Source organism: Oncorhynchus keta, chromosome 1 (genome assembly GCF_023373465.1).
Source record: "Oncorhynchus keta strain PuntledgeMale-10-30-2019 chromosome 1, Oket_V2, whole genome shotgun sequence".
Classification (NCBI taxonomy): Eukaryota; Metazoa; Chordata; class Actinopteri; order Salmoniformes; family Salmonidae; genus Oncorhynchus; species Oncorhynchus keta.
In genome coordinates, this window is record NC_068421.1 from 26,937,882 (window position 1) to 26,965,407 (window position 27,526).

Consider the following 27,526-nt stretch of genomic DNA (forward strand, 5'->3'; position numbering starts at 1 on the left):
TCATTGTACGCTGATGATTCATGTTTTCTCCACGGCCTCATAGAGGATCTAGATACTTTTGCTATCCTCTCTGAATTAAAACCAAATTATGATATTATGTATTAGATAACAAAAAAATGCACATTTTACATTACCATGTAGTTTACTTAAATGGTCTGACGGAGATGTGGACATACTCGGTATACAAATCTCAAAAGAAAGAAATGATCTCACTCCAATACATTTTTATAGAAATTTAGCAAAAATATATAAGATCTTGCTACCATGGAAAGGAAAATAACTGTTTATTTGTAGAAAAATCACCCTGATTAACTCTTTAGTCATATCACAGTATACTTATTTGTTTATGGTTTTGCCTACACCTAGTGACCTGCTTTTAAAATTATATGAACATAAAATATTCCATTTGATTTGGAACAGCAAGCCAGAAATAATTAAAAGGGCCTATTCATATAACGAATATGAATTCGGAGGGCAGAAATGATTAAATATTAAAGCATTAGACCTCTCACTAAAGGGGTCAGTCATACAAAAGTTATACTTAAATCCAAATTGGTTCTCTAGTAAATTGGTAAGAATGTCTCATCATATGTTCAAGAAGGGCCTTTATCCCTTTATTCAGATTACACCTGCTCACTTTCAGTTGTTTGAAAAGGAAAAAATCTCCAAAATATTGTTATTTTTTAAACAAGCCTTAGAAAGTTGGTTGCAAATTCAGTTTAATCCACCTGAAAAGACAAATAGGGAACAAATAATACAACAAATACTGTGGTTAAACTCAAATATACTAAACTTTTTTTTTGTTGTATTTTTCAAAGAATAAAAAAAAAGGTATAATTTTAGTAAATGATAGGACTGGTGGAGTTATGTCAGACATACAGCTAACACAGACATATGGAAATGTCTGCTCTACCCAAAGTTACAACCAACTAATTGCATCCTGATTTATCAGCCTATGAGGTTACTTTTGACTCTATGAAACAGCCTACAAAGCAGCATACGGATTTATCAGCCTCTGAGGCTGACATTTAACGTGATTATCCTGTCAGGAATGGAGTGACCCTTATAATTATACACATCAGTAATGCAAGCTATCAACCAGCATAGATAACAAGCTAGTTTACAAGCTCGCTAGCCAACAAGACTACCTAGCTAACAATACTAGCCAAGTTAGCTGCTTTTGTTTCTTGTATGTGATTGGCTGTGGTCTTGGGGGTGGGACTCAGCCTGGGAGACAGGGCTACCTGTCAGGCATCGTTCAGGGCTTAAATGCCCCGCTTTGCAACGCAGCCACAGGGCTCCTTGATGAGGTGGTTATAATGCTTCTGAACAAATTAATGGATCATTTTGATTATCTCGTGATCTCAACAAAACATATTTTGTTATGTAGTGATCATGAGATAAATAGGTCATGCCCTCAACATAACGAGGGAATATTTTTTAAATTTAGTGTTTCCTTTCAAAATTTCCGTAGAATCCGACATTCTCTCCACGTTCCTTTTCTGCAACAACATGTGTGGCATTATACTACCACTAGATGGTAGCAGCTGCCCAAAATGATATCTAAGGGTTGTTGTCAAAAGTAGCCTCTGTCCTCTGATTCTTCCTGTGCAAGGCCTTTCATATTCCCAGAATTCAGACAAAAACAAGAGAGTGTAGGAAGGGGGATATAGTTTCAGTTGTATGGCCTTTAGATGTCTTGCAGGTAGCTACAGTACATTGTTTATTATATTAAGATTTATAAACTGGGTGGTTCGAGCCCTGAATGCTGATTGGCTGACAGCTGTGGTATATCAAATTGTATACCACGGGTATAACAAAACATGTATTTTTACTGCTCTAATTACATTGGTTACCAGTTTATAAAAGAAGTAAGGCACCTCGGGTGCTTGTTGTATATTGTCAATATACCACGGCTAAGGGCCGTGCATAAGAACAGCACTTACCGGTGGTATATTGGCCATATACCACACCCCCTCTGGCCTTATTGCTTAAATAACCAACAACAGTAACACTTTACTTGACACCCTGTGTCATAACACTGTCATGTAGACCTATTGTGACATATATAGCATTATTTTATGGCTGGTTATGACACCAACATAAGAGTGTCAAAACCCACAAAACCTACCAAGGTAGTTATTTTATGGCTGGTTATTACACCTACATAAGAGTGTCAAATACCACAAAACCTACCACACAAGGCAAAACATTCCATTACACCATAGCCTACTTGTCAACAGTATGTTTATGTTATTTGAACATTTTCTGAAATTGACCATATTAAATTATCATTGTAATTGGGCACAAATTGATGTCAGGCACATATCCCAATGATCTGTTGCTGATGACTGGGGTGAATGAAGGAGCAGATTTCAGGAGCAGGACAAGACACCCTCTTTGTGACTGAATGCTGACATGAGCATGTGCTGCACGTGATAGACTTATCTGGTTTATATGATTATGATGGTCAAAATACTTTTTGACAGTGTCATAAAGTGCATTTTCTGCAATTTATTTAAATTGTGATGAAGAAAAAAAAACATTACTGTAAAGAATGCATTGCAACAACAACAAAGGACTTCAGAAACAAACTTTAAAACGAAAGGAAACTTATTGGCAGGGAATTTGTTTTATTTTTACATGTAGGTGCCATAACCAGCCACAACGCAATATATGTCACAACAGGTGTAAATATATGGGTGATGACAGTGCTATGACCATATTATTACAGGTTTTGACAAGTTATGTCAGCTGTTATGACATATTATGGCATGGATATGACCATATCATAACGTGGTATGACGATGGGTGTCAAGTAAAGTGTTACCCAAAGTAGGGCAATGTACTTGGAGAAGGACATGGGATGTTTGGGACTGTGGGAGTGATGAGGACACATTCATTGCATTATGCTATGGGCACAATAACACAGTATTAGCAAGGGAACTAATACCAAGAATCTAATAAAAACATGAGATGCTCATAGCTGCTAGGAGAACAGGTAATCTAGGCACTGAAAGATCAATCTTCTCTCTGTTTTGATAGATTTGTTCAATGTCTCCATATGGATTTCATGTAACGAAAACATGCACAGGGCAGACCACACACCAGTGGAGGATTTCACATCTAAGTACCATAGGGTTATCAGTAAACTCTCAAAATAATATCCAGGCCACTTCACCTGTGTTGGATCGAACTGTTGTTCTCTAATGCATGCTTTTAACCCTGCATTAACTGTGTCACAGGAGCCAAGCTTGTGAAAGTAATTTGGACAACATTCATTATAAATGCATGCTAGAGCAGATAGCCATCTCTACAGCCCTGGGCCCCTTATTCAAGTGTAGGAGTGCTGATGTAGGATCAGGTCTCCCCTGTTCATGTAATCGTATTCATCATGATCTAAAAGACCAAATTGTTCCTAGATTAGCACTATGACACTTTATGAATACAGGCCCTGGCACTGAACCTCTTTCACACAGCATCCATAAGGACAAACACATGCTCTGTCTTCTAAGACGTCGTATTATCAATGGATACAATAGCTCTAGTAAGATGTAAAGTATTCACAGAATATCTGAACTGTTCTTTATACAACAACCCCACACATGCTAGAGAAGAGCAAAGGTGATGACATGTGGCACCATTATGGCTGACCAGTGAAACACTGGACAACTATGTGGTGAAACGAGGATGGGCTGATAAACCAGGATCTGGTGAGAGCACAGCACGGAAGTATGGTGATGACATCATATGACTAGTGATGATATCATAGGCTTGTAGTTGCAGTGACTGATTACGGAAATATATAGTATCACCTCTAATGACATAAAGATATATACCTCCTTGAGATAGATGCATCTACAATTTGACGGTAATAACATTATTACAGGCCGGTTGCATGATATCAGCTTCCCATTTCCTTTAAAGACTTACATGTGTTTGTGTGTATGCGTGCACGTTTATTTCAGTTCTCTGCCTCCCCAGATTAATATCAGGGCTGTACAAAGGGGCCCTCTATGCCCCGCAGGACGACTCCCAGGACAATGAATCCACTGTCTGACAACACCATCGCTAACTCCTGTTAACTGATACATGTGCAAACCTCCCAGCTGAGATTACAGGGAATCTCATCCCCCAGTTGTACCTGTTCTTCCTGTGATAATAGTTATGACAACGTTTATGATGATGGCGTGACCAAACCGTTCACTAGTGTAATTAATCAAATCGATTTGACAACAATACATACATAGACTGTTTACTTTCTTTTTCACATGTATGACTTTTATTTTCTAGAAATAATAATGTTGAGGTGGAATAAGAGATGTACTGTGTTTTCTGTCAGAGGTGACAAAATAATTTGACTTTCCAGATAGAGAGGCAATAACGAAGGCTTTCATGTGTCTATCTTACAATCTGCTCTGCTTGAACTTATATCTTATACCTATTATGTTTAGACAAAATAACATTTTTTTTTCTTAATTCAACAGCCATTCTGAAATCACAGTAGCTGTTGGAGAACGTGTGACTATAATCATTTTCTGCTAAGCAGCAGTAGCCTACACCTGAACAAAAATTAATTCAGAAAGTGTCAGTCTAGATCTCCCCTGTGTTGGTATCATCTCACAGCTCTGTAGTTTGATTTTAAATGTGTATTTTGCATACGTCTGTCAAAATGTTGAATAATGGTAGGCGTATACGAATAGCCCTATAGTTTATGTTTGACCTATTTTGAATAAAAAAGGTAGGAGGACCACGGACTACTGCACACAGCGCACTATTTTACAGCAAATCCTTGTGATTCCGATTGGGCGGATTAATTCACGTGTCTATGGAGGCAGTGGCTTGTCACTCATTCTTTGAACAGTGTGCTGGCGCTGATCTTCTGCCGCTGCTCCATCGATAATCAACCAATTTGCCATACGAAAAATAAATATCTAGCAATATGGGAATGTAATATTTTTGAAAATATCAAGAACAATATCAAAATATCAAGAACAACCACAACATTCTTCATTAAGACATTTGCGTGGTCTAATCAAGGAGTTGCGATGCTCCACGCAAAGGATATCATCCTAGCCTTGCTTCTCGTGGGCTCTACAGGTAAGATAGTTAAGCTAATTTTACAGTTTTTCGTAATTACTTCTATTCAGGCCAGAGTTTTGATAAAATACTCGAATCAGGTGGATTGTGCGTCCATGACAATCTGCATCCATTGAAGGACTGTGTACATGTCCCTCCTTCGACATCAGATGTCCCTCCTTTGTATCAGGTGGATGGATGTAAGATTGTCCAATTAAACGTTTTTCAGTGGGATGGTCTTTTCATGTAAATTGGCTGGCTAGCTGCTGCCATGTTGTTAACATATTCTGCCATGGTGTACACGAGTAAACATTTGCTTAGTTCATAATGCATTACTATATTTGATATATAGTTAGTTGTTTTTATCATATTCTGAGGGCAAATATAATTTTTACAAGTGTTAGCTAGCTAACCTTACCTACCTAGCCAGCATACCCATCAGCAAACCTGCTTATTCCGTCAAGGCAATGCATTTAAATTATGTTACGACCATTGGCAAACACCTGTGATACGTTTAAGTTGCTCTCATTACATTAGGGGTTATCTTTTGTTGCCATATCACCAGTAATTGCATTAATATAGAATACAGTATGGATTTGTCTATTGAATGGATTGCTTGCAAAACAGTGCTTGCTTGCGTACATCAATGCGTTTGTTGCTACTAACTCCACCTGGTCATCTCACCCAAACATCATGACTGTTTGCCAGCAACCTGAAATTTAGCTAACAATGTTTCTGAAATTGAGATTGAGCTACTTTCACAAGTGCAGATACTTTCACTCGCTTGCAATTTTGTTAGCATCCATTTTACTCTGGTCCAGGTCCACACCTAGGTGGTCCAGCCATATCATCACAGGGAAGGGAATTTGGAGGGGAATTATCTGCTCTGTTGGGGAGAGGCATGCCACCCATGCGACTCATGGCTATTTAACAGTCGGATGGCCTTGAGATAGAAGCTGTTTTTTAGTCTCACGGTCTCAGCGTTGATGCACCTGTACTGACCTCGCCTTCAGGACGATAGAGGGGTGAATAGGTCGTGGCTCAGGTGGTTGATGTCCTTGATGATCCTTTTGGCCTTCCTGTGACATTGATTGCTGCAAATCAATTACTTAAAAATCATACAATGTGATTTTCTGGATTTTTGTTTTAGATTCCGTCTCTCACAGTTGAAGTGTACCTATGATACAAATTACAGACCTCTACATGATTTGTAAGTAGGAAAACCTGCAAAATCGGCAGTGTATCAAATACTTGTTCTCCCCATTGTACGTAAATACCAACAAAATAACTTTTTGGTCAGTGTGGTGTGTGAGACCTTTATTTAACTAGGCAAGTCAGTTAAGAACAATTTCTTATTTACAATGACGGCCCGGATGACACTGGGCCAATTGTGCGCTGCCCTATGGGACTCCCAATCACGGCCGAATGTGATACAACCTGGATTCAAACCAGGGACGTAGTGATGCTTCTTGCACTGAGATGCAGTGCATTAGACCGCTGTGTCCATGTGTGTGTGTGAAATATTTAACTGTACTAGAATGCCTAAAAGGTCGCTAAAATGTTAAATATTCGGTAATATTTTGGCAAGGAAAATATCGGTATCGTACAATGATTTTTCAACGCCGATACCGATACCGATTATTGGAGGGCCAAAAAAAGCAGATACCGATTAATCAGCCTATTTTTTTGGCAATTATTTGTAATAATGACAATTATAACAATACTGAATGAACACTTATTTGAACTTAATATAATACATCAATAACAATCAATTTAGCCTCAAATAAATAATGAAACATGTTCAATTTGGTTTAAATAATGCAAAGACAAAGTGTTGGAGAAGAAAATAAAAGTGCAATATGTGCCATGTAAAAAAGCTAACGTTTAAGTTCCTTGCTCAGAACATGAGAACATATGAAAGCTGGTGGTTCCTTTTAACATGAGACTTCAATATTCCAAGGTAAAAGTTTTTAGGTTGTAGTTATAGTATTTATAGGACTATTTCTCTCTATACCATTTGTATTTCATATACCTTTGACTATTGGATGTTCTTATAGGCACTTCAGTATTGCCAGTGTAACAGTATAGCTTCCATCCCTCTGCTCGCTTCTACCTGGGCTCGAACCAGGAACACATCGACAACAGCCACCCTCGAAGCAGCATTACCTATGCAGAGCAAGGGGAACAACTACTCCAAGTCTCAGAGAGAGTGACGTTTGAAATGCTATTAGCACGCACCCCGCTAACTAGCTAGCCATTTCACATCGGTTACACCATCCTAATCTCGGGAGTTGATAGGCTTGAAGTCATAAACAGCGCAATGCTTTAAGCATTGCGAAGAGCTGCTGGCAAAACGCACGAAAGTGCTGTTTGAATGAATGCTTACGAGCCTACTGCTGCCTACCACCGCTCAGTCAGACTGCTCTATCAAATCATAGACTTAATTATAACATAATAACACACAGAAATACGAGCCTTAGGTCATTAATATGGTAGAATCCGGAAACGATCATTTCGAAAACAAGACGTTTATTCTTTCACTGAAATACGGAACCGTTCCGTATTTTATCTAACGGGTGGCATCCATGAGTCTAAGTATTGCTGTTACATTGCACAACCTTCAATGTTATGTCATAATTACGTAAAATTTTGGCAAATTAGGCGGCCCAAACTGTTGCATAGACACTGACTCTGTGTGCAATGAACGCAAGAGAAGTGACACAATTTCACCTGGTTAATATTGCCTGCTAGCCTGGATTTCTTTTAGCTAAATTTGCAGGTTTAGAAATATATACTTCTCTGTATTGATTTTAAGAAAGGCATTGATGTTTATGGTTAAGTACACATTGGAGCAACAATACACACTGCATCAATTATATGCAACGCAGGACACGCTAGATAAACTAGTAATATCATCATCAACCAATATCATTAACTAATGATTATGATTGATTTATTTTTTTCTTTACCTTTATTTAACTAGGCTAGTCAGTTAAGAACCATTTCTTATTTTCAATGACAGCCTAGGAACAGTGGGCTAAATGTCTTTTCAGGGGCAGAACAATAGATTTGTACCTTGTCAGCTCAGGGATTTGAACTTGCAACCTTTCAGTTACTAGTCCAATGCTCTAATCACTAGCCTACTCTGCCACCCCATTGTTTTTTATAAGATAAGTTTAATGGTAGCTAGCAATTTACCTTGGCTTACTGCATTCGCATAACAGGCATTCTCCTTGTGGAGTACAATGAGAGGCAGGTGGTTAGAGTGTTGGACTAGTAAACTGTAAGGTTGCAAGATTGAATCTCCCGAGTTCACAAGGTAAAAATCTGTCGTTCTGCCCCTGAACGAGGCAGTCAATCCACCATTCCTATGCCGTCATTGAAAATAAGAATGTGTTCTTAACTGACTTGCCTAGTTAAATAAAGATTAAATAAAGGTGTAAAGAAAAAAAACGGCCATATCGGTGCCTAAAAAAAATTGAAACCGGCCCTAATTAATCGGCCATTAATCGGGCGACCTCTACACTCAAAGATATTCAGACACTTGTCCCGATGCCACTCCTGTGTTGTCTTGGCTGTGTGCTTATGGTCATTGTCCTTTTGGAAGGTGAACCTTCGCCCCAGTCTGAGGTCCTGAGCGGTCTGGAGCAGGTTTTCATTAAGGATCTTTCTGTATTTTGCTCCATTCATCTTTCCCTCGATCCTGACTAGTCTCCCAGTCCCTGCCGCTGAAACACATCCCCACAGCATGATGCTGCCACCACCATGCTTCACCGTTGGGATGATGCCAGGTTTCCTCTAGACGTGACGCTTGGCATTCAAGCCAAAGAGTTCAATCTTGGTTTCATCAGACCAGAGAATCGTGTTTCTCATGGTCTTAGAATCCTTTTGGTGCCTTTTGGCAAACTCCAAGCGGGCTGTCATGTGCCTTCTACTGAGGAGTGCCTTCTGTCTCGCCACTCTACCATAGAGGCCTGATTGGTGGAGTGCTGCAGAGATCGTTGTCCTTCTGGAAGGTTATCCCATCTCCACGGAGGAACTCTGGAGCTCTGTCAGCGTGACCATCGGGTTCTTGGTCACCTCCCTGACCAAGGCCCTTCTCCCCCGATTGCTCAGTTTGGCCGGGCGGCCAGCTCTAGGAAGAGTCTTGGTGGTTCCAAAATTCTTCCATTTAAGAATGATGGCGGCCACTGTCTTCTTGGAGACCTTCAATGCTGCAGACATTTTTTGGTAGCCTTCCGCAGATCTGTGCCTTGACACAATCCTGTCTCGGAGCTCTACGGACAATTCCTCATGAATTGGTTTTTGCTCTGACATGCACTGTCAACTGTGGGACCTTATATAGACAGGCGTGTGCCTTTCCAAATCATATCCATTCAATTGATTGGTGGACTCCAATCAAGTTGTAGAAACATCTCAAGGTTAATCAATTGAAACAGAATGCACCTGAGCTTAATTTCAAATTCCATAACAATGGCTCTGAATACTTATGTAAATAAGGTATCTGTTTTTGTTTGTAATAAATTTGCAAAAAATGTATTTTCGCATTGTCATTATGGGGTGTTATGTGTAGAATGATGAGGAAAATGTTTAATTTTAGAATAAGGCTGTAATGTAAAAAAAATGTCTGGATGTCTACAGGGTAGCCTAGTGGTTAGAGCATTGGACTTGTAACTGGAAGGTTGCAAGATCAAACCCCTGAGCTGACAAGGTACAAATCTGTCATTCTGCCCCTGAACAGGCACTTAACCCACTGTTCCTAGGCTGTCATTGAAAATAAGTATTTGTTCTTAACTGACTTGCCTAGTTAAATAAAGGTAAAACAATTTTTTTTAAATACATATACAGATTTTTGGAAATATGCACACTAGAAACTGGTTCTATATAGTGCCAAATTAGGGTTATTGGGCTTGCAACCATAGCGGAACCCATTTATGTGCTATAGGTAACCTTTTTTGAAGGTTCTATAAAAATACATGCTTATAAGGTTCTTCATGGAACCTGTATGGTGCTATAAATGTTCTATCCTAAGGTTCTATAAAGAACCAATTAAAAAGGTTTCAATGTAGCACCCTTTATTATGGCTCTATGGAGAATGGTTCTATACCCTAGTCAAAAATTCCTTAGATAGTAGCTACTAAAACAATTGGATACCAAGAAATTGGGGAGAAAAGGGGGTAAAATAAATTAATAATAATAAAAAATCCTTTCATGTTATAGGATTCCAATAAAATAGTCCAATAGAAAAAACCTGTAAGATTTTGGAACCAGTCCTATTGGATCCAATGGGATTCTATGCTATTGGATTTTGTTTTATGGGTGTTATCCTGTAGAATTCCAATACAATAATCCAATAGAATAATCCTATCAGATTTCGGAACCTATCCTATTGGACCAATTTTTCTATTGGATTCTTGTATTGGAATTATATAGGATAACACCCATTTAATGGGTTCAATTAAGAAAAATACTAATAAAATACCTATAAGATCCAAATGTATTACTTTTGATTTCCAAAAGGAAAAATGTGGTCCAATAGAATTCCAGTAGGATTCTGATACAGGTGACACAAAATCCTATAGGACTACGACAATCCTATTGGAAAAATCACTAATCCTATTGGATTTTTTTGTAGAACCATACAGGGTTTTGTTAAAATTACATAGGTTTTCTATTTGTTTATTAACCAGTTGAATCAGGTTTGTTAGCTCTGGAATGGCTGGGGGAGGAGAGAATTAACAACTACTGACTTAGTCAACTGTTCTTAATTGACACAAGGTCATACCGTGAGTCTTTCACAAAACACAGTCATATATAACATGTAATAGCGTAACACAGCATCGTTCTTTGGATCAGGATGGTTTCACGTAGAACCATCACTCTTCCCAAAGAAACATTGAGGAACCCACATTTTTTTGTGTGTGCGGGGGGCTGCCACACTGGGCACACAGGGAGCTGTTGTGGGGGGTTATGTGCCTTGTTCAAGGAGACAATCGTATCTAGGATTTGATACCAGCAACCCTCCAGTTGCCAGCTCACTGCCCCCCAACTTGTCATGCGGGACTAGGTGTGTGTGCAGGAATCAGACGCAGAGAGAGAGTAACGAAGTAAAGTGCTTTACTACTGCACACCAAACTGATAAGCCCAATACAATACAGGGCGCAGGACACTATACCAGGCAACCCAAAACCACAGGGTGTCCAGTATAGAAAATAAAATACATCACGACCTAATATGTACACATGTAACAAAAGACAATCCCGCACAAAACAAGGGCAGGTCAAACTACTACACATAGGGAAGCTAATTAAACCAAATTAAACACAGGTGAAACTAATAAGACAAAACCAACAGACAAACAAAAAAGGGATCGGTAGGGGAGGGGAGCCAACTTCGGCGGAAGTCGTGACACAACTTTTCCCATTGGATCCGGGATTCTAATTGGCCACCCTCCGGTTGCTGGCTCTCCTCTCTAACCGCTAGGCAACCTACTGCCCCTAAGTCATGAACAAAATCAGTTTGAGTTTGCCATAAAATATCCTACAGTGGTTTTTCCATAAATGTAAATTGACGTAAATTGGGTATTTAGTGGGATGAAACCTGTCCAAGTTAGTATACAAATAGCCTTCCCAGTCTAATGGTGGTGCACAGGTGCAGGAAACCAAGTGTTTCCCTACTTGATTACAAAACAAGGCCACTATTGTGTTGTGTTATCATAAAACATAGGACTATGCTTCAATAAGTAGGCTACGTAGGTTGGACATCTGTGATTGCATCTCACATAACATGATGTGATTTAAGATGTGCATACATGTAGCTAGGTGTGTAAAGAATGCTTCATGAACATACTAGATCGTTACTGAAGGTTTTAGTGGTGATGCTAACTCAACTGCTAGCCTACACGCTGTGTGTGACTCATCTCTGTGATGTCACCTGATATGGTGACGAGTTGCGGTCCTCGAGCTCCAGCTGTGAGGGAGGCTGCTGTGCCTGGTAATGCTGCGGTGTCATCATCATGGTAGCTTAGATAGAGGATGTAGCCTACCTGGTAATACCATGTCTTCTTTATCAGCTGTGATAAAAGGCTATTTTGGTTAAGGCTTATCTCCTGGCCATCTGTTGTTGTGATTGTGTTTGGTTTCATTCCTCCCAGGAGCAGAACACTGTGTTACCCCCCCTGAGATCCTAAAGTAGCACGAGAAGGAGATGCTAATTGGCAATAAACCTTTGCTTATCATGTCAACAAGCAATGTTGTTGTTCCTCTTGATATATAAGCCATTTGAATATACATTTTGAATATTCTCAAATCCTGTTGACTTTACTTAATCGTAATGCTCCCTAAATTTGAAAGTAGACCTGGCCTATTGACTATTTTCCACGTCTGTTGATGGTTTTAATAGCATCCTGATATAAACTTTGGAATTTGCCGTAATTGGATGAACGTTGATTTTAGACCCATGAATTCTGCGTGGTTACATGGCTCGCGACTTCAAGCCCAGTGCTGCATTGTTGTTTTTTGTGAGCGCCGACAAAGGCACATATAGATGTCCTCAGGACCTTTTCAAACGTCAGAAATCAACGTCTCTTTCTTGTGACCAGCCTGTTTATATAGCCCAGCCTCGGCTATTTTAGGCGTATGGCAAGCTTTTTCAATAACCTTTGCGCTGCACACACCCTTGTTTGGTGAACCTGAATAGGCTTAGCTGATACAGAATGTGAGGCACAGATGTTCTTAACGCAGAAGGGCATGGAGAAGTGAACGGAGCTCTTCATCCGATGCGGGCAACCTGGGTATTCCTCAGAGACCAAACGAATGGAAGAGCGAATGGACTGGAAACCTTTCTGCGTGATGATCTAATGCAATTGCTCTGTTGCTCATTAGTAGAAGAAAAAACCATAGGATGTGAAGACGGAAGCTGGAGAGAGAAGGTCGGAAAAGGCATGTCAGAGACAGCCAACACATAACCTATCATCTGATTCATAATGCTGTTGGACTAATATCTCCATTTCGAGGTTTGTGGTTAGAAATATCAGCGGTATGGTAGTGAGGATATCAGGGCTGCACTTCTTGATGCTGGTTAGCCTACTCTCTATGAATGGTAACTTTGACTTCCAAGAAGTAATATCTCAAGGTATAATTTTGGTAGAGGCAGACACAGACGTTAGCTATGCCTCTCCATGGTCCATTTTAGTTCCTGCTGTGACTGTCTGCACAGTCTTATGAGTGGTGATTATGACATCAACTCTACAGCCAATCATGCAGGCCTAGGTCTATGCTTGTATTTCAGCCAATCATGTTAGTGGAGGTTTTTGCTGCAGGAGTAGTGTTTCAGTCTCAGTTGCCAGGTAATAATAGGGTAGTGTTCATTCAGATCAGATCATAGCTGATCACTTACCAGCATTATCTACTAAAGCTGTGTTTGTTTGTAAACACACTGATATCAGGAGCAATTGCCTGTGCTCTTTCTTCATATTGAACAGCATGGACATACCTGCAGTGAGTTTTCAACCCAGGGGTCCTCCATTACAACCTGCTTTGAGAAGAATTGGCACATGTACAGAACATTACAACACACTTACTAGCCTACACTTAGTTGCTGGACTGCTATCTTTAGTTCAGCTGGTGTTTGAATAGCATATGTTACTTAAGCTGTTTATGGGTGGGTTCCCTCCCAGATAAGCTGCTTGGCACCTTGGAGCTCTTAGCATGTACAGTGAAACTTCTATTTCAATGTGTGTTAAGTAAGGTTTTATATCCTATTTTATGTCTGTGTTACCAATCCAGCTTCATAACTGTATATTTGATGTGTTGTGGGCTAAGTCGTTGGATCAAGCCAAGAATCATGTTTGTCTTTTATCTTTAAAGCCCAGTAGGCATCCACATTTACTCAGGCCTGTATGTGCAGCTGGCTGACTGACTGGCTGGCTGGCTGGCTGTGCGTTTCCGTGCATCTGAGGTGTGCATCTGGTGAGGCTGGCCAAATCATCCACAAGGAAATATTTCACAATGCAAGATGATGATGATGATGTCAGATTGACCACAAGACCAAACTGGGAACATGGGATGTTTCAATTCATCTTGGATGGACGAGCCACATGGATGTGGATGGAGGATCTAGGAGGAATGTTTGGATGAAGGATCCAGTGAGACCAGAGTAGGCACTGTTTGATATTCTGGGTAACCAGCAGAGCAGAGCCTCTCTCAGAGGCGTAGGAGAGGACTGCTGCAGCCAACCTCAGCTTCCCCTTTGATGGTGAGTGGAGCAGACAGATCCAGGCCTCTGAGAGATGCTTGGCCCTAGGGGACTAAAAACATGACGTTACACATGCACACTAACACAGTGTTCTGTCTACACACAAAACAACACAGTGACTAGGGCTGTGACGGTCAAGGAAGTTTGGATGACAGATATTGGTCAGCCAAATGATTGTGGTCACTGTTATAATCATTAGATTTTTTTTTAGACACATTTAACCATTCGATTTCTTTTTTAGACACATTTTAAAGACACATTTTCTCCTCTCCTTCGCTCCTGACTGCATATGCTGGTGCTGCAGAGAGGGGAGTTGCCTAGGCAACCAAAGATTCATTTGCTACAACACCTTGCTTGTTTCAGCAAGGAGCAATAAAGTTTCATTGCGTTGTTAAGAGTCCATGTTACCGCAGAATATGATATTATTTTTGACAATATTGCAATATTAATGTTGCGCTAGTCGGCTGTACCTGAACCAAAACTCCAGTATTTGTTTTCAGCTCTTTTATTTCCATGACTGATCAAAACTCGTTATCTCATGGGTCTCTCTTGTCCCTCTGCAGCAGATATATGATAAGCAATATGTTTGGAACATCGAATCGCAAAAAAGTCACAGTATGGAATTGCAATACATATAGAATTGTGAGAATCATGAGAAACGTAATACATAATACTAACTATCGCGATAATATCGTATCGTGAGGTCCCTGGCAATTCCCAACCCTACCTCTCGGACACTATCAGAGGCACAACATCCGTCGCCCGTGGCTGTTGACTGCCACACAGTGCCTGCTGCTTTTGTCACTGATTAGAATACAACGTTATGCCCCTGCCCTTTTCATTAATAATATTGTACAACAAGTGTTGGTTTTCCATTCATCGGCAGCTATTAGAAATGCAGTTTCTTGTTATGCTGTTTTCTACATTTCTACATAGTTGTCTTGTTTCACCGTTTGCCCTCCAGGTTATAGGGAACATATATCAAAAGTTGGCTGACTTGGTCAACGTTTTGTCAAAGCAGCAGCTGGCTTACAGTACCTTGGCATTGGGAGAGCATTTGACATTAGATCAGGATTTCTAATAGCACTTGGCAATGGGGGGTAAACAACCTGTTTGAGTTGTTAAATTGGACAGTATTGTTATCTTGAGCTTTGAGGTAGGGTCCACTACCAGGATCTTTCCTTTTGCGGCTTGTTTTGTTGAGAGCATCCCTTCCGGGCATGATGCATAGTTGTATTGTAATGATGGTTGTTATAGAGGAGTAATTACAGAAGCATGTGTCATGATTAAGGACCCTATGTTCCAGTGTGTAGCTGGATTCACCCTCCACAGCATGTCCTAATCCTGGGGGCAACAGTTGTCTTCGGAACCTGACCAGCTCAACTCAACCTCCCTTGTCTGACTGACAGCCTCATAGGCAGGCCAGCTGAATGATGAGAACCACAAAGGTTAGACCATGATGATGAGGGGTAGAAGGTGTACATTCATGCTGGAAGGTACATTCATGCTGTACATTCATGCTGGAAGGTGTACATTCATGCTGTACATTCATGCTGGAAGGTGTACATTCATGCTGTACATTTATGCTGGAAGGTGTACATTCATGCTGTACATTCATGCTGGAAGGTGTACATTCATGCTGTACATTCATGCTGGAAGGTGTACATTCATGCTGTACATTCATGCTGGAAGGTGTACATTCATGCTGTACATTCATGCTGGAAGGTGTACATTCATGCTGGAAGGTGTACATTCATGCTGGAAGGTGTACATTCATGCTGTACATTCATGCTGGAAGGTGTACATTCATGCTGGAAGGTGTACATTCATGCTGGAAGGTGTACATTCATGCTGTACATTCATGCTGGAATGTGTACATTCATGCTGGAAGGTACATTCATGCTGGAAGGTGTACATTCATGCTGGAAGGTGTACATTCATGCTGGAAGGTGTACATTCATGCTGGAAGGTGTACATTCATGCTGGAAGGTGTACATTCGTGCTGGAAGGTGTACATTCATGCTGGAAGGTGTACATTCATGCTGTACATTCATGCTGGAAGGTGTACATTCATGCTGTACATTCATGCTGGAAGGTGTACATTCATGCTGTACATTCATGCTGGAAGGTGTACATTCATGCTGGAAGGTGTACATTCATGCTGGAAGGTGTACATTCATGCTGGAAGGTGTACATTCATGCTGTACATTCATGCTGGAAGGTACATTCATGCTGTACATTCATGCTGGAAGGTACATTCATGCTGGAAGGTGTACATTCATGCTGTACATTCATGCTGGAAGGTACATTCATGCTGGAAGGTGTACATTCATGCTGGAAGGAGTACATTCATGCTGGAAGGTGTACATTCATGCTGTACATTCATGCTGGAAGGTACATTCATGCTGGAAGGTGTACATTCATGCTGTACATTCATGCTGGAAGGTACATTCATGCTGGAAGGTGTACATTCATGCTGTACATTCATGCTGGAAGGTGTACATTCATGCGGGAAGGTGTACATTCATGCTGGAAGGTGTACATTCATGCTGGAAGGTGTACATTCATGCTGTACATTCATGCTGGAAGGTGTACATTCATGCTGTACATTCATGCTGGAAGGTGTACATTCATGCTGTACATTTATGCTGGAAGGTGTACATTCATGCTGTACATTCATGCTGGAAGGTGTACATTCATGCTGTACATTCATGCTGGAAGGTATACATTCATGCTGGAAGGTGTACATTCATGCTGGAAGGTGTACATTCATGCTGTACATTCATGCTGGAAGGTGTACATTCATGCTGGAAGGTGTACATTCATGCTGGAAGGTGTACATTCATGCTGGAAGGTGTACATTCATGCTGTACATTCATGCTGGAAGGTGTACATTCATGCTGGAAGGTGTACATTCATGCTGGAAGGTGTACATTCATGCTGGAAGGTGTACATTCGTGCTGGAAGGTGTACATTCATGCTGGAAGGTGTACATTCATGCTGTACATTCATGCTGGAAGGTGTACATTCATGCTGTACATTCATGCTGGAAGGTGTACATTCATGCTGGAAGGTGTACATTCATGCTGGAAGGTGTACATTCATGCTGGAAGGTGTACATTCATGCTGGAAGGTGTACATTCATGCTGGAAGGTGTACATTCATGCTGTACATTCATGCTGGAAGGTACATTCATGCTGTACATTCATGCTGGAAGGTACATTCATGCTGGAAGGTGTACATTCATGCTGTACATTCATGCTGGAAGGTACATTCATGCTGGATGGTGTACATTCATGCTGTACATTCATGCTGGAAGGTGTACATTCATGCGGGAAGGTGTACATTCATGCTGGAAGGTGTACATTCATGCTGGAAGGTGTACATTCATGCTGTACATTCATGCTGGAAGGTGTACATTCATGCTGTACATTCATGCTGGAAGGTATACATTCATGCTGGAAGGTGTACATTCATGCTGGAAGGTGTACATTCATGCTGCATTCATGCTGGAAGGTGTACATTCATGCTGGAAGGTGTACATTCATGCTGGAAGGTGTACATTCATGCTGTACATTCATGCTGGAAGGTGTACATTCATGCTGGAAGGTGTACATTCATGCTGGAAGGTGTACATTCGTGCTGGAAGGTGTACATTCGTGCTGGAAGGTGTACATTCATGCTGGAAGGTGTACATTCATGCTGTACATTCATGCTGGAAGGTGTACATTCATGCTGTACATTCATGCTGGAAGGTGTACATTCATGCTGGAAGGTGTACATTCATGCTGGAAGGTGTACATTCATGCTGGAAGGTGTACATTCATGCTGGAAGGTGTACATTCATGCTGTACATTCATGCTGGAAGGTACATTCATGCTGTACATTCATGCTGGAAGGTACATTCATGCTGGAAGGTGTACATTCATGCTGTACATTCATGCTGGAAGGTGTACATTCATGCGGGAAGGTGTACATTCATGCTGGAAGGTGTACATTCATGCTGGAAGGTGTACATTCATGCTGTACATTCATGCTGGAAGGTGTACATTCATGCTGTACATTCATGCTGGAAGGTGTACATTCATGCGGGAAGGTGTACATTCATGCTGGAAGGTGTACATTCATGCTGTACATTCATGCTGGAAGGTGTACATTCATGCTGGAAGGTGTACATTCATGCTGGAAGGTGTACATTCATGCTGGAAGGTGTACATTCATGCTGTACATTCATGCTGGAAGGTGTACATTCATGCTGTACATTCATGCTGGAAGGTGTACATTCATGCTGGAAGGTGTACACTCATGCTGGAAGGTGTACATTCATGCTGGAAGGTGTACATTCATGCTGTACATTCATGCTGGAAGGTGTACATTCATGCTGGAAGGTGTACATTCATGCTGTACATTCATGCTGGAAGGTGTACATTCATGCTGGAAGGTGTACATTCATGCTGGAAGGTGTACATTCATGCTGTACATTCATGCTGGAAGGTGTACATTCATGCGGGAAGGTGTACATTCATGCTGGAAGGTGTACATTCATGCTGGAAGGTGTACACTCATGCTGGAAGGTGTACATTCATGCTGGAAGGTGTACATTCATGCTGTACATTCATTCTGTACATTCATGCTGGAAGGTGTACATTCATGCTGGAAGGTGTACATTCATGCTGTACATTCATGCTGGAAGGTGTACATTCATGCTGTACATTCATGCTGGAAGGTGTACATTCATGCTGGAAGGTGTACATTAATGCTGGAAGGTGTACATTCATGCTGTACATTCATGCTGGAAGGTGTACATTCATGCTGGAAGGTGTACATTCATGCTGTACATTCATGCTGGAAGGTTTACATTCATGCTGGAAGGTGTACATTCATGCTTGAAGGTGTACATTCATGCTGGAAGGTGTACATTCATGCGGGAAGGTGTACATTCATGCTGGAAGGTGGACATTCATGCTGGAAGGTGTACATTCATGCTGGAAGGTGTACATTCATGCTGGAAGGTGTACATTAATGCTGTACATTCATGGTGGAAGGTGTACATTTATGCTGTACATTCATGCTGGAAGGTGTACATTCATGCTGGAAGGTGTACATTCATGCTGGAAGGTGTACATTCATGCTGTACATTCATGCTGGAAGGTGTACATTCATGCTGTACATTCATGCTGGAAGGTGTACATTCATGCTGTACATTTATGCTGGAAGGTGTACATTCATGCTGTACATTCATGCTGGAAGGTGTACATTCATGCTGTACATTCATGCTGGAAGGTATACATTCATGCTGGAAGGTGTACATTCATGCTGGAAGGTGTACATTCATGCTGTACATTCATGCTGGAAGGTGTACATTCATGCTGGAAGGTGTACATTCATGCTGGAAGGTGTACATTCATGCTGGAAGGTGTACATTCATGCTGTACATTCATGCTGGAAGGTGTACATTCATGCTGGAAGGTGTACATTCATGCTGGAAGGTGTACATTCATGCTGGAAGGTGTACATTCGTGCTGGAAGGTGTACATTCATGCTGGAAGGTGTACATTCATGCTGTACATTCATGCTGGAAGGTGTACATTCATGCTGTACATTCATGCTGGAAGGTGTACATTCATGCTGGAAGGTGTACATTCATGCTGGAAGGTGTACATTCATGCTGGAAGGTGTACATTCATGCTGTACATTCATGCTGGAAGGTACATTCATGCTGTACATTCATGCTGGAAGGTACATTCATGCTGGAAGGTGTACATTCATGCTGTACATTCATGCTGGAAGGTACATTCATGCTGGATGGTGTACATTCATGCTGTACATTCATGCTGGAAGGTGTACATTCATGCGGGAAGGTGTACATTCATGCTGGAAGGTGTACATTCATGCTGGAAGGTGTACATTCATGCTGTACATTCATGCTGGAAGGTGTACATTCATGCTGTACATTCATGCTGGAAGGTATACATTCATGCTGGAAGGTGTACATTCATGCTGGAAGGTGTACATTCATGCTGTACATTCATGCTGGAAGGTGTACATTCATGCTGGAAGGTGTACATTCATGCTGGAAGGTGTACATTCATGCTGGAAGGTGTACATTCATGCTGGAAGGTGTACATTCGTGCTGGAAGGTGTACATTCGTGCTGGAAGGTGTACATTCATGCTGGAAGGTGTACATTCATGCTGGAAGGTGTACATTCATGCTGGAAGGTGTACATTCATGCTGTACATTCATGCTGGAAGGTGTACATTCATGCTGTACATTCATGGTGGAAGGTGTACATTCATGCTGGAAGGTGTACATTCATGCTGGAAGGTGTACATTCATGCTGGAAGGTGTACATTCATGCTGGAAGGTGTACATTCATGCTGTACATTCATGCTGGAAGGTACATTCATGCTGTACATTCATGCTGGAAGGTACATTCATGCTGGAAGGTGTACATTCATGCTGTACATTCATGCTGGAAGGTACATTCATGCTGGAAGGTGTACATTCATGCTGTACATTCATGCTGGAAGGTGTACATTCATGCGGGAAGGTGTACATTCATGCTGGAAGGTGTACATTCATGCTGGAAGGTGTACATTCATGCTGTACATTCATGCTGGAAGGTGTACATTCATGCTGTACATTCATGCTGGAAGGTGTACATTCATGCTGGAAGGTGTACATTCATGCGGGAAGGTGTACATTCATGCTGGAAGGTGTACATTCATGCTGTACATTCATGCTGGAAGGTGTACATTCATGCTGTACATTCATGCTGGAAGGTGTACATTCATGCTGGAAGGTGTACACTCATGCTGGAAGGTGTACATTCATGCTGGAAGGTGTACATTCATGCTGTACATTCATGCTGGAAGGTGTACATTCATGCTGGAAGGTGTACATTCATGCTGTACATTCATGCTGGAAGGTGTACATTCATGCTGGAAGGTGTACATTCATGCTGGAAGGTGTACATTCATGCTGTACATTCATGCTGGAAGGTGTACATTCATGCTGGAAGGTGTACATTCATGCGGGAAGGTGTACATTCATGCTGGAAGGTGTACATTCATGCTGTACATTCATGCTGGAAGGTGTACATTCATGCTGTACATTTATGCTGGAAGGTGTACATTCATGCTGTACATTCATGCTGGAAGGTGTACATTCATGCTGTACATTCATGCTGGAAGGTATACATTCATGCTGGAAGGTGTACATTCATGCTGGAAGGTGTACATTCATGCTGTACATTCATGCTGGAAGGTGTACATTCATGCTGGAAGGTGTACATTCATGCTGGAAGGTGTACATTCATGCTGGAAGGTGTACATTCATGCTGTACATTCATGCTGGAAGGTGTACATTCATGCTGGAAGGTGTACATTCATGCTGGAAGGTGTACATTCATGCTGGAAGGTGTACATTCGTGCTGGAAGGTGTACATTCATGCTGGAAGGTGTACATTCATGCTGTACATTCATGCTGGAAGGTGTACATTCATGCTGTACATTCATGCTGGAAGGTGTACATTCATGCTGGAAGGTGTACATTCATGCTGGAAGGTGTACATTCATGCTGGAAGGTGTACATTCATGCTGGAAGGTGTACATTCATGCTGTACATTCATGCTGGAAGGTACATTCATGCTGTACATTCATGCTGGAAGGTACATTCATGCTGGAAGGTGTACATTCATGCTGTACATTCATGCTGGAAGGTACATTCATGCTGGATGGTGTACATTCATGCTGTACATTCATGCTGGAAGGTGTACATTCATGCGGGAAGGTGTACATTCATGCTGGAAGGTGTACATTCATGCTGGAAGGTGTACATTCATGCTGTACATTCATGCTGGAAGGTGTACATTCATGCTGTACATTCATGCTGGAAGGTATACATTCATGCTGGAAGGTGTACATTCATGCTGGAAGGTGTACATTCATGCTGTACATTCATGCTGGAAGGTGTACATTCATGCTGGAAGGTGTACATTCATGCTGGAAGGTGTACATTCATGCTGTACATTCATGCTGGAAGGTGTACATTCATGCTGGAAGGTGTACATTCATGCTGGAAGGTGTACATTCGTGCTGGAAGGTGTACATTCGTGCTGGAAGGTGTACATTCATGCTGGAAGGTGTACATTCATGCTGTACATTCATGCTGGAAGGTGTACATTCATGCTGTACATTCATGCTGGAAGGTGTACATTCATGCTGGAAGGTGTACATTCATGCTGGAAGGTGTACATTCATGCTGGAAGGTGTACATTCATGCTGGAAGGTGTACATTCATGCTGTACATTCATGCTGGAAGGTACATTCATGCTGTACATTCATGCTGGAAGGTACATTCATGCTGGAAGGTGTACATTCATGCTGTACATTCATGCTGGAAGGTACATTCATGCTGGAAGGTGTACATTCATGCTGTACATTCATGCTGGAAGGTGTACATTCATGCGGGAAGGTGTACATTCATGCTGGAAGGTGTACATTCATGCTGGAAGGTGTACATTCATGCTGTACATTCATGCTGGAAGGTGTACATTCATGCTGTACATTCATGCTGGAAGGTGTACATTCATGCTGGAAGGTGTACATTCATGCGGGAAGGTGTACATTCATGCTGGAAGGTGTACATTCATGCTGTACATTCATGCTGGAAGGTGTACATTCATGCTGTACATTCATGCTGGAAGGTGTACATTCATGCTGGAAGGTGTACACTCATGCTGGAAGGTGTACATTCATGCTGGAAGGTGTACATTCATGCTGTACATTCATGCTGGAAGGTGTACATTCATGCTGGAAGGTGTACATTCATGCTGTACATTCATGCTGGAAGGTGTACATTCATGCTGGAAGGTGTACATTCATGCTGGAAGGTGTACATTCATGCTGTACATTCATGCTGGAAGGTGTACATTCATGCTGGAAGGTGTACATTCATGCGGGAAGGTGTACATTCATGCTGGAAGGTGTACATTCATGCTGGAAGGTGTACACTCATGCTGGAAGGTGTACATTCATGCTGGAAGGTGTACATTCATGCTGTACATTCATTCTGTACATTCATGCTGGAAAGTGTACATTCATGCTGGAAGGTGTACATTCATGCTGTACATTCATGCTGGAAGGTGTACATTCATGCTGTACATTCATGCTGGAAGGTGTACATTCATGCTGGAAGGTGTACATTAATGCTGGAAGGTGTACATTCATGCTGTACATTCATGCTGGAAGGTGTACATTCATGCTGGAAGGTGTACATTCATGCTGTACATTCATGCTGGAAGGTTTACATTCATGCTGGAAGGTGTACATTCATGCTTGAAGGTGTACATTCATGCTGGAAGGTGTACATTCATGCGGGAAGGTGTACATTCATGCTGGAAGGTGGACATTCATGCTGGAAGGTGTACATTCATGCTGGAAGGTGTACATTCATGCTGGAAGGTGTACATTAATGCTGTACATTCATGCTGGAAGGTGTACATTCACGCTGGAAGGTGTACATTCATGCTGTACATTCATGGTGGAAGGTGTACATTTATGCTGTACATTCATGCTGGAAGGTGTACATTCATGCTGGAAGGTGTACATTCATGCTGTACATTCATGCTGATAGGTGTACATTCATGTGGGAAGGTGTACATTCATGCTGGAAGGTGTACATTCATGCTGGAAGGTGTACATTCATGCTGGAAGGTGTACATTCATGCTGTACATTCATGCTGATAGGTGTACATTCATGTGGGAAGGTGTACATTCATGCTGGAAGGTGTACATTCATGCTGTACATTCATGCTGGAAGGTGTACATTCATGCTGTACATTGATGCTGGAAGGTGTACATTGATGCTGGAAGGTGCACATTCATGCTGTACATTCATGCTGGAAGGTGTACATTCATGCCATACATTCATGTTGGAAGGTGTACATTCATGCTGGAAGGTGTACATTCATGCTGTACATTCATGCTGGAAGGTGTACATTCATGCTGTACATTCATGCTGGAAGGTGTACATTCATGCTGTACATTCATGCTGGAAGGTGTACATTCATGCTGGAAGGTGTACACTCATGCTGGAAGGTGTACATTCATGCTGGAAGGTGTACATTCATGCTGTACATTCATTCTGTACATTCATGCTGGAAGGTGTACATTCATGCTGGAAGGTGTACATTCATGCTGTACATTCATGCTGGAAGGTGTACATTCATGCTGGAAGGTGTACATTCATGCTGTACATTCATGCTGGAAGGTGTACATTCATGCTGGAAGGTGTACATTCATGCTGGAAGGTGTACATTCATGCTGTACATTCATGGTGGAAGGTGTACATTCATGCTGGAAGGTGTACATTTATGCTGTACATTCATGCTGGATGGTGTACATTCATGCTGGAAGGTGTACATTCATGCTGGAAGGTGTACATTCATGCTGTACATTCATGCTGGAAGGTGTACATTCATGCGGGAAGGTGTACATTCATGCTGGAAGGTGTACATTCATGCTGGAAGGTGTACATTCATGCTGGAAGGTGTACATTCATGCTGTACATTCATGCTGGAAGGTGTACATTCATGCTGGAAGGTGTACATTCATGCTGGAAGGTGTACATTCATGCTGGAAGGTGTACATTCATGCTGGAAGGTGTACATTCATGCTGTACATTCATGCTGGAATGTGTACATTCATGCTGGAAGGTACATTCATGCTGTACATTCATGCTGGAAGGTGTACATTCATGCTGGAAGGTGTACATTCATGCTGGAATGTGTACATTCATGCTGAAGGTGTACATTCATGCTGGAAGGTGTACATTCATGCTGTACATTCATGCTGGAAGGTGTACATTCATGCTGTACATTCATGCTGGAAGGTGTACATCCATGCTGTACATTCATGCTGGAAGGTGTACATTAATGCTGTACATTCATGCTGGAAGGTGTACATTAATGCTGTACATTCATGCTGGAAGGTGTACATTCATGCTGGAAGGTGTACATTCATGCTGGAAGGTGTACATTCATGCTGTACATTCATGCTGGAAGGTGTACATTCATGCTGGAAGGTGTACATTCATGCTGGAAGGTGTACATTCATGCTGGAAGGTGTACATTCATGCTGGAAGGTGTACATTCATGCTGTACATTCATGCTGGAATGTGTACATTCATGCTGGAAGGTACATTCATGCTGTACATTCATGCTGGAAGGTGTACATTCATGCTGGAAGGTGTACATTCATGCTGTACATTCATGCTGGAATGTGTACATTCATGCTGGAAGGTGTACATTCATGCTGGAAGGTGTACATTCGTGCTGGAAGGTGTACATTCATGCTGGAAGGTGTACATTCATGCTGTACATTCATGCTGGAAGGTGTACATTCATGCTGTACATTCATGCTGGAAGGTGTACATTCATGCTGGAAGGTGTACATTCATGCTGGAAGGTGTACATTCATGCTGGAAGGTGTACATTCATGCTGTACATTCATGCTGGAAGGTACATTCATGCTGTACATTCATGCTGGAAGGTACATTCATGCTGGAAGGTGTACATTCATGCTGTACATTCATGCTGGAAGGTACATTCATGCTGGAAGGTGTACATTCATGCTGGAAGGTGTACATTCATGCTGGAAGGTGTACATTCATACTGTACATTCATGCTGGAAGGTACATTCATGCTGGAAGGTGTACATTCATGCTGTACATTCATGCTGGAAGGTACATTCATGCTGGAAGGTGTACATTCATGCTGGAAGGTGTACATTCATGCTGGAAGGTGTACATTCATGCTGTACATTCATGCTGGAAGGTGTACATTCATGCTGTACATTCATGCTGGAAGGTGTACATTAATGCTGTACATTCATGCTGGAAGGTGTACATTAATGCTCTGACTGTCGGAGTCCAGTGACAGTCCAGTGACATCTCAAAGATTAAATAGATTTTCTGGTACTTTGGCTACTTAGAAAGTATGTTTTAAACCTCCCGCTTTGGCTTAATGTGTCAATGTGTAGTTCATACATTCATAATCACTGAATTACTGTTTTACCTCAATTATACACTAAATCCCTAGTTTGAATGCGACTGTTTTCTTGAAGCTGTGCCGTGCCATTTTCCTTACATTTACACCCATGTGGGTCAGCCCCCTAGCAGTTTGAGTGACAGCTAGCAAGAGGCCTGCTCAGTTTATTCAACGAGGTTGCAGGACGTGCTCAGCGGCTCAGCGGACACAGCAGATAGGGAGGGAGGGAGAGCAATGGCGTTGTGCACATATCTGCACATATGTGACATAGTACGCAATGTTTGGGGACCACTTTTGGCTCGTGAGTGATACCTTCATAACTCCTGGCTAAAAAGTATACGAAAGTACTGGAGAAACCTTTAAGCCTACAACATCAGCTTCCCTTTGAGTCATCCAAAGATTTTCCACTAGGAGAGTCCAGTCCACATCTCAACATTTTTTCAACAAAAAGTTTCTCAGTTGCTTAGTTTCTCTCTGAGCTGACATAATAATGTGGGCTAATCTTCAGGTTGATGATGAGCTTTATGCATCATTTATTTGGTGCTAGGTAGAGGTGGGAATTGCCAGGGACCTCATGATATGATATAATCACGATACTTCGGTGCTGATAAGTTATTCATTGCAATTTTCACTATTCTATATGAGTTTTGATCAGTCGTGGAAATAAAAGTTCTGTAAACAAATTGGGTCCTTATTTAAAAAGAAGATGGAGAACAAGCTATCATGGAAAAATACTGGAGTGTTGGTGCAGGTACAGCTGACTACAGTCTTTGTGTTCATGCATCCATGCAGAATACGGTGCATTTATTATTAAAACACTATAGAAGATAGTACTGCCAACCCAGCTGCCTGTACACAGGCAACATGAAGAATAGGGATCGTTCCCCTTCAGGTAGCAACATCCTACCCATCATCTAAAATTACACTTTTAGTCAACCCTTGTCAATGTACATTTCCTTGCATATCGTATGTATACTGTAAACTAGCCATGCTAAACATTTTCAGGGTTTTTCACAAGGCCTATGCTAAACCCTGATCATGTTTAGCATGACTAGTAAAAAGTGCATATTTAGTAAGGGAAAATAGTGTATTTGGGCAATGTTGGGCCCTAATAATTAGGGTTAGGGTTAGCTGCTGGGGT

At 41.5% G+C, this 27,526-nt stretch overlaps 1 protein-coding gene across 12 annotated transcripts in view; it reads left to right on the plus strand.

Moving 5' to 3' along the window:
- Nucleotides 1-4,829: 4,829 nt before the first annotated feature.
- LOC118360651 (neural cell adhesion molecule 1) overlaps nucleotides 4,830-27,526 on the plus strand; it is a 113,574-nt gene continuing 90,877 nt past the window's right edge. For 4 of the 12 annotated variants that reach the window (XM_052520003.1, XM_035741012.2, XM_052520005.1 and 1 more), the window contains exon 1: nucleotides 4,836-5,100. In XM_052520003.1, coding sequence (XP_052375963.1) covers nucleotides 5,049-5,100 — 52 coding nt within the window. In that variant the 5' untranslated portion in view covers nucleotides 4,836-5,048. Of the gene's footprint in view, nucleotides 5,101-6,267; nucleotides 6,290-27,526 lie in introns of those variants that run through there. The other 8 variants (XM_052519997.1, XM_052519999.1, XM_035740217.2 and 5 more) reach the window with 6 other exon arrangements.